We start from the raw sequence: 8955 nt of genomic DNA on the forward strand, positions 1-8955 counted from the left end.
TTTTTTTTTCGAATAGATAAAACTATTATAAGCTTAATGAGAAATAATCAACGCCGTTCACGTTAGGCAAAGTTTAGACACACTTAAAATATTCGTCTCAATTGAGACATTTAAAATTCAAGGATGTAATAATGCGCCTTGGCAAATATTTTTCTAAAAATTAACTTTCACTGATTTATTTAATATAAGATAATACACAAGTTTTCGGTATAGTAAAAATGAGCGACTCTAGGCCTACAAACATAAATATCAAAATAGTTTTAGTCAAGATAAGTCAATAAAAGCGACCGTGCTAGAACCATGGGACTCGAGGGGTGCCTCACACCTTCCTCTCGGTCAACAGAATTCCTTACCCGGTCTTCTGTTTTTGCAGACCATAATAAAGAGTCATTTCCTTTTGATTAGGGATTCAAAAAGGTGATTTGGAACACCAAAACTCAATTCCAAGTGACGACTCTATAAAATAAAATAATCTCTATGCAAAACCGTCACTTTAATTGGGAAAACCCTTTAACCTCGACTCCCCGCGATCGAAAAAAGGGGTATGACATGTTATGTCGAATCGATACAAAATGATATATCATCGGTAATATCTTCGATACAAAATGATATATCATCGATAATATCTTTGATACGATATCGGTGTCCTATTGTAAATGATTAGGAGGATTTGAAATCTACGTTTATTAAAGCATACTGGCATGGAAAGGATGCATTTTGATAAGGAGAGTTTTCAAAAGCAATAGATTATTTGCTGAAATGAGAAATATATCAAATTGAATTGGTTATTAAGTGTCATGTCTTTTCAGTCAATTTGTTAGCAAGATATAGTTGTGCTCCTGCTAGGAGATATTGGAATGAAATCAAACACATAGTACGGTATCTAAAAGGGACTACAACTATGGACTTATTTTATTCTAAAGATTGCAGTTCCAATCTCGTTGGTTATGCTGATGTTGGGTACTTATCTGACCCGCATAAAGCTCAGTCTTAAACATGCTATATGTTCATATGTGGGGATATTGTCACGTCTTGGAGATCAACAAAACAGTTCATCATAGCCATTTCATCGAACCGTGCTGAGATAATAGCTATTCATGAGAAAACTGAGGGTGTGTGTAATTAAGGTCCATGATACATCTCATTCGACAAAAATGTGATTTGAAATGTGACAAAGTGACATAATTTTATATGAAAATAATGTAGCATGAATAACACACCTCAAGGGAGGAGTCATAAAAGGAGATAGAACGAAACATATTTTGTCAAAACACACATGAGCTTCAAAACAAATTCGTTCAAGTAACAATGTACCTGATTTATTCACCAAGTCTCTTCTAACTACAACTTTCAAGAAGATGGTGCACAAGATCGGGATGCAAAGGTTCAAGATGTTTTCATTAGAGGAAAGTTAATATGCATTGTACAACCTGTACTCTTTTTCTCTTACGATATTTTGTCCCACTAAATTTTTTTGTAAGATTTTTAATAAGGCAACCTATATGCATATTGTTAGAAATGTACTCTTTTTCTTCACTAAATTTTTTCTCATAGGGATAAATTAATAATGAATAGTTAAGGGTAACTTTGCCGCTAAATCAAAGTTAGTTATTCTTCAAATCATTTTCAAGATATATTAATCGACATATCAATTAATATGGGATAATATAATAAAATAAGTGCGGAGTATAAAATATGATGATATTCTCTCATTTATTTTTTCTCGATGTGTCAAAAGTGATTTGTAAAAATGGAAATACAACTAGGAAAATAATGACAAATAAAAGCAAATGGAGGGAGTATGATATATCCTTGTTGATCCTTCTCTCCTCTTGCTCGACGAACCAACTTCAGGCCTTGATTCGTCCTCCGCAAGGAAGGAACGAGTCGGTTCCCCTTTTTGTCTTTTCCTTTATCCAATGCTGTTTCAATATTGAAACTCTTTTCCTACTCTTCCTAAAAAGAGGCTCGATGCTAATTAAAGTCCGAAGGACGACCAAGGTTTTCCAATCTTAAGCTCAGTAAGAAATTCTGGAGAGTGTAATTAAATAAAATGAAAAGGGAAAACTTTTGTAACATCATGTGCCTCTGGGATTCCTGAGTGTAAATCCTCATTTCAGCAACAAAAGGAACAAGCAAAGCAGTCTTTGACAACCTTTTGGGGACACACATCAAAGAAACTTGACCAAGAACGCCATGAGATTTATTCTTGGTGCACATGATAGGGAAATGTATCGTTCTTTCTGTTCTAAGAATTGGTCATTCAACTTGAGAGCAATTCTCTGGAAGCTTTGATTTGCAGTAGCAACGGCTTTTCTAAGATTGCCTAAATGTGACCCTTCCAACCCCATCTTCTCCCATTCAATTCAAGTTTGTGGTATCGACAGGACAAGACAGAAATTTACGATTTTTTTTTTGGAAAGTTTGCTAAAAATGCTACTAGGAAACCAAGGTGGATATCAACAAGTTACCTTTTGCATATAGGAACATATGAAGCTCAATTTATGCATTAATTCTCACAGCTATAGTTCATTAAAACCTTCCAAAAGCACAAGAACAAGGCAAATAAGCATGGAATCTCACCTTCAAATCATAGCAAGCACAAAAATACCAAGGGATTTCTTTCCATTTGTCGTAGCCTTGGTGGACAAAGTTATCCGATACCCTAGTGGGAGGTGGGGGATCAACATGGTTATTAGTCATCCACCAATACAATTTCTAGCCAAGCAATCAGAACAGCGTCAAATGGTAAGACAGCTAGAGAGAGGAGGGTGTCAGAACCTGTTGAAATCATTTAAATCGCCTAGATAATTAGCTGGTCAAGAAATAACAAATAAACCTTGAAGAATAAAGCAACAGGTCGTGACAAATATGAGATGAACTTGAAGAATGAAGCAACAGCCAACTATCCTATTGGACCAATCACTTCAATGGCATAGATGAATAGCCGGTCAAGAAAATAACAGATAAACCTTAGCCCTGAAAAGACGTTAGTGAACCAATAAATGTAAGTGACAAGAGATCAGAAAACAGTTGTTGGTCAAGCTGTGAATTTAATCACCTTTCAGGTTTATAACCCTAACCCAAATATGTGTTCCATTTCTAACAATCTGTCATGCCCTTTTCAGCTTACAAGTAGAGACTTATTAACCTATAGAGACTTATTAACCTAGTTAAACATCTCTAAATCATTCATCAAGCTAAATATGCTACCTATTCAATGAAGAAAACAGTCCACACTGTCAAATCTAAATCATTCATCGTGCTAAATATGCTACCTATTAAATGAAGAAAACAGTCCACACTGTCGAATCTAAATCATTCATCAAGCTAAATATGCTACCTATTAAATGAAGAAAACAGTCCACACTGTCAAATTCCACTACAGTACATGTAGTTGGTGGATAGTATAGACCAATCAAACTCAAAAACAGGTCACATGGATTGAAATGGAGCGTGTGTTTGTACTTCTCAGATGCAACACTACATATATGCATCATGTACGAGTAAAGCAAGGACTGATAAAATAACCATTCGAAGCACAGAAAATATGCAACACTACGTATAGGGACTGATAATATAACCATTCGAAGCACAGCAAATATGCAACACTACGTATATGCATCATGCACGAGTAAAGCAAGGCCTGATAAAATAACCATTCGAAGCACAGCAAATATCAACAATCAAATTAACCTGCTAGTTGTGACAATTCTGAAAACTATATGCTACCCACTAAATGAATAATACAGTCCACACTGTTATATAAAGGAAGCATGATACCACAGTATGCTGACATAATTTACAAACACATTATTGCCACTAGCTTATGTGATCCTGTTTGATTGAGCACGATGTTTAAGAAAAGAAAAGGTAACTTTTGAAACTAGTGCTATTAGACACGCCATAACATTTTTGTGGTTGTTGTTAAACGGAAGTTGTTCACAAATTTAAAAAGGGCATTCTTTGGAAGCTTCACTGACACGGAATGTAAAACTTCTCACATGCAGCACTACGTATATGCAATTTGTGTGTCTATAAAGCTTGTCATCAAAGAAAAACTGAAAAGTTTAACATAAGTTGTTCCCAAGTTACAAAGACAAAGAACATGATGACAAGGAAAAAGTTTTAAAATGTCCTGAATCTTTTATATCACTACAACAACTTGCTTCCTAGCTACTGCTATGGTTTCCCAATGTAAAAGGTAACATTACACTTAGAACAAGATTAGACACCAAAGAACCTCATCTCAGCCGCGGATGTCCTGAATAATGGAATGCAAGAACTCATCACCAACAACAGATCGTAACTGTATCAGGAACTTTTCTTTCTCTACTTCTCCTTCCTGTGAACAATTTGTATGAGAAATTGTATGAGAAGTCGATCAAAATAATGGTCTTGAAACCAGATTCACCACCTGTATATAGTAAATCCTTGAATACCCGGTGTTAAAAAAGGGAAATAAATTACCTTATAGGAGTCGTACAAACTTTGCAACTCCAGCACTTTTGGTGGTGGAAGCCAACTACTTAGCTTGGATAGTAATGTACTCCATGCGTTATGAGCAAGAGGATCACCATCTAGTAGACCTGTATTTGCACTTGAGTGTTCCATTTCTCTCACGATATTCAAAAGTAATTGAAACGAATGATAATAATGAAAAGGAACAATATTTACCTACCGTTAGAAGCTCGAATTTATAGCTGACTATACAGACTGGTAGAATGTGCGTTTTCATATAGCTAGGCCACACCACATATAAGTTTGGATTCGTCAAGTTACTCCATTATCAAAATCCGCAGTTGACGGAGACAGTTGCTTAGATTGGAAATCCACCTGTTCAAGCTTTCCCAATATAGAGCAGTGCCCTATTGGTCTAATTCCTGCTTCCCCTTGGTATCGATAAAGGGGCTGGTAAGCGCTTCCCGAATAGATTCCTTTCTCTTCCCCGGACACCGAACAAAGGGAACCCTGGCTTCAGAAAGACTTGTATTCCCTTACTGAACGGAAGTACCGATTCCCGCAACAACGAAAATAAGTAGCTGAAGCGAGTTTTCAAGAAACTGCTCGAGTGCTCATCCCGCCTATTCTATTCCTAGGTCCTGCGGAGGACCTCCGAGTCCCCGTTGATTCTACTCCAATTCCAGTATCTGGCTGTTCTTCATCTTACCCCGAATGAAGTCGAGGACAGAGTTGCAGCTTTAGATGAAAGATTGATCTTTCTATTCGAATACAAGGCCCTATGCCTTATGGCATACATAAGTTGAGGCGAGTATATAGGCGTCAAGTATATACCAAACCAGAAGTATGAGAACCGCTTGGAATCATAGACATTTCAAAGCCACTACGCTCAATGCACCGTATTGGGGCGGGATGGATGAAGTGGAAGCTCGCGTTGGGGGTGCTGTGTGATAAGAAGGTGCCGCCTAAGCTTAAAGGCAAATTCTACAGGGCGGTAGTCCGTCCGGCCATGTTGTATGGAGCGGAGTGTTGGCCAGTTAAGAACTCCCACATCCAAAAGATGAGGGTGGCAGAAATGCGGATGTTGCGCTGGATGTGTGGGCTGACTAGAGGGGATAGAGTTCGGAATGAGACCATCCGGGAGAAGGTTGGTGTGACCCCAGTGGAGTGCAAGATGCGGGAAGCCCGATTGAGATGGTTCGGACACTTGAAGAGGGGGGGCATGGATGCCCCGGTCCGTAGGTGTGAGAGGCTAGCGTTGGATGATTTTAGGCGGGGTAGGGGTAGGCCGAAGAAGTACTGGGGTGAGGTGATTAGGCGAGACATGGAGCAGTTACAGCTCACCGAGGACATGACCCTAGATAGGAAGGTCTGGAGGACGCGAATTAGGGTAGAGGACTAGGGCCAGTTTGAGTCGCTAGTGTAGGGAGTTACTTGGTGGGTTTTTTTTTCCTGTTAGGAGTCCGTGTTCCATGTTTTATTATGAATCTGTGTACTTTCCTCTGTTTTATATTACTTATGGGTGCCGTATTTATGTGATGTAATCTTGTAACCTTGTGCTGTGCTTTACTATGTGTTTGTGTGGTATCTCGTGTCTTGAGCCGGGGGTCTATCGGAAACAGCCTTTCTACTTCTTCAGAGGTAGAGGTATGGACTGCGTACATCTTACCCCCGACCCCACTAGGTGGGAATACACTGGGTTTGTTGTTGTTGTTGTTGTTGTACGCTCAATGCAGTCCACATTTTTGGACGATGTGCCATACCACGCATACTCAAGAGGCTCCCCTCTTGCTCTCCTTACGGTCTCCACAGTGTTTTGAAAAGTCTGAAACGGCGGCCCCGTTCTAAGACACTGATGAACACCAGTGACTGTTGCTTCAGCACTCAAAAAAGACAAGATTAAACCCTTTATCATCTGATTCAGTCTCTCCTCCTCCCTCAGTAACCTTGTCCTTGGCCACTTTGGTGGCAGCAATTGAGTGTCGACAACACGCTGCTGTTTGATATGAGATGGACTGCATTCTCCCTTCTCCCCTTCGTTCTCCTCGCTTTCCCTCTTCCTCTTTCCCAACTCTTCTCCAGTTGACTTGTTCTCAGTGGTTCTTAGCTCCAGTTCAATCTTGCGACTCTCCATGTTTTCTGAACCCTCAAAGACAACCTTAGGAAAACACCACTTGTTATTGTCATCCATCCAACCTATAAACATCTCTATCCCCCTGACAAAATCAATAGCTATCATACGATAAAAATCAAATATAAATTTAAAGCTTCCAATATCCACCTCATACATAGCTTTGCCACTTACAAAGGCTGAACTCAACACATCAACCACTCCATCCCCGAATCTCGACCACTCTCCACCCTTGTAGAACACAAACCTTACAGGTTTTCCGCTTTCCTTAAAATTCATGCGATTCTGGAACAACAACTGAGCATGATCAGGCCACCTCCCTGATTCTGGTAACAGCATTGTTCTCGGTATAGGAACCTCAATCGTCACTGGAGAAACAACAACACCATCCTTGCTTATCATCCTGTTAAGAGGAACAGAAATTTTCATCTTGTTTCCATCGACAGCTGGCTCAGCAGCATACACAACATCGGAACTCAACATTGCAGGAGCATCACTTTCATTGCCACCGATTTTCGACGTAGAACAGGAAGCGCTAGCGGTTGGTGTCGGTGTGTTCGTCATGGCAACAGATAGATACACTGTAGACAAAGAGAGTAAAAACTCTTAAGACAAGTGAGCAGTAGTAGTTGAACAATAAGTTGTGTAACTGAAGAAATATATATGTATGAACAAGAGCCTCGTTTATATAACACTGTTGATTGGAATAGTGACGATTCAAAGCAACATGAGATGGTTATATATAGCCCAAAGGAAGTGACGATTCAAAGCAACGTGTTTGTTCTAAGCCAAGGGGCGTTTCTGGTAATGACGTAAAATAAGAGCGGGAGAAATGTGGCGATAGTTAAATTATATTAATATTAATCGTTTTTATAATAAGATAAGATTATAGTTGTTACGTTTTGACTAGGATGTAGACTTCTTTTGCCTGAGTTATTTTTATTTTCACCCGATAAGTAGTTGTTGAAATGAGTAATTTGTTTTTTTTTTGCCTTTATTTTATGTTTATGTATAACAAATAATTTTAAAGAGTATAATTTATATTTTGTATTATAACACGTCTAAATATGATTTTTTAAAATTACTTTGCGACTTTCTTTTTCATAAAATGACCTCATTTAAATTTTATATCATAGCGACTTTAGTGTTTTCCTTTCATTATTTTTTATTTTAGTCTAGTTTGTTTTAAAATTTTTATAAATCTAAAAATAGTTATTCTTATTTTTCATTTTTTTAAAAGGCAAAGATATAAAAAAGGAAAAACTTGAAAAGAAGATAAATTAACAAAAAAAAGTAAAAAGAATTAAGATAAAAATAGACAAAAAAAGAAAATAAATAATTAAAAATTTATTAAATGACATCTTTAATAAAGAGTAAAAGGAGATAAAAAGATTTTAAAAAATGAAAAAAAGGGTAGAACAATAAATGCAAAGGGAAAAAAGAAGGAAAAAGTGCAATTAAGAAGACATCTCGGGTAAATAAATTGAGTCGTATAATTATTGACTGAAATTAATTTGAACTTAGCTGCTCCCTCCGTTTCAAATTACCGTCTCAAATTAAAACGATACATTGATTACGAAAAATAACAAATAACATGACTAGTTTAGCATAGTAAACCTATCCCTCCGTTTCAAATTACCCGTCTCAAATTGAGGTGATACATTGATTAAGAAAAATAACAAATAACATGGCTAGTTTAGCATAGTAAACCTATTAAAAGATGTTTATATTTTAATTTACAAAAAATATAATTAATGCAAAGGGTAAAACATGAAGAAAAAAAAAATTATTTCTTCCTGATTAATGAAAAAAAAACAAGTAAAATAGAACATCAAATTAGAAAATTTAGGACGGATAATTTGGGATGGAAGGAGTATTAAATATTTATAGATTGGGTCTAATTTATATACTTCTCCCTTATAAAAGAACTAGGCGGAAGAACCGGCACCAGCGCGGGCCCAATAATTCAAGTGACAAACATACATTGATTTATGACAAATATTGAGAACTTGCCCACATGAGTTTATTAGTGTTATAACCATGTCAAATAAGCTCCGCTCCTAACACGACCATGAACGTCTTGATTTTACTTGTACCTTCAGAAGTCAAGGTGTGCACACGAACTAAACAAGCCAAATCTCCCATCATCTTATAGCAAGAATGAGGTTAGCTGGCAGTTGAATCAGGAAAACATTTGTATGAGTAAGCAGAAGTGTAGTGAGAGCGACTCATAACCATAGCGACCACGTGATAGAGGATTATTGGAGCCAACAACAAACCAATACCACCAGCGTGTAAGAATCAGCACCTGCAGACGGATTAAAATTACCTTCTCAGCCTTCTATAACATCATAATGTAGATA

General features: G+C 37.4%; 1 protein-coding gene across 1 annotated transcript; it reads right to left on the reverse strand.

The window, feature by feature from the left end:
- Positions 1-3397: 3397 nt before the first annotated feature.
- On the reverse strand, positions 3398-7616 carry LOC107869475 (inactive poly [ADP-ribose] polymerase RCD1). The gene is given in 5 exon segments (XM_047411703.1): positions 3398-4345; positions 4471-4779; positions 4782-4975; positions 5114-5154; positions 6110-7616. Coding segments are annotated over 4 exon segments (1488 nt in total). The 5' UTR covers positions 7157-7616; the 3' UTR covers positions 3398-4345; positions 4471-4573.
- Between the last annotated feature and the right edge of the window lie 1339 nt (positions 7617-8955).

Source organism: Capsicum annuum, chromosome 4, assembly GCF_002878395.1.
Source record: "Capsicum annuum cultivar UCD-10X-F1 chromosome 4, UCD10Xv1.1, whole genome shotgun sequence".
Lineage (NCBI taxonomy): Eukaryota > Viridiplantae > Streptophyta > Magnoliopsida > Solanales > Solanaceae > Capsicum > Capsicum annuum.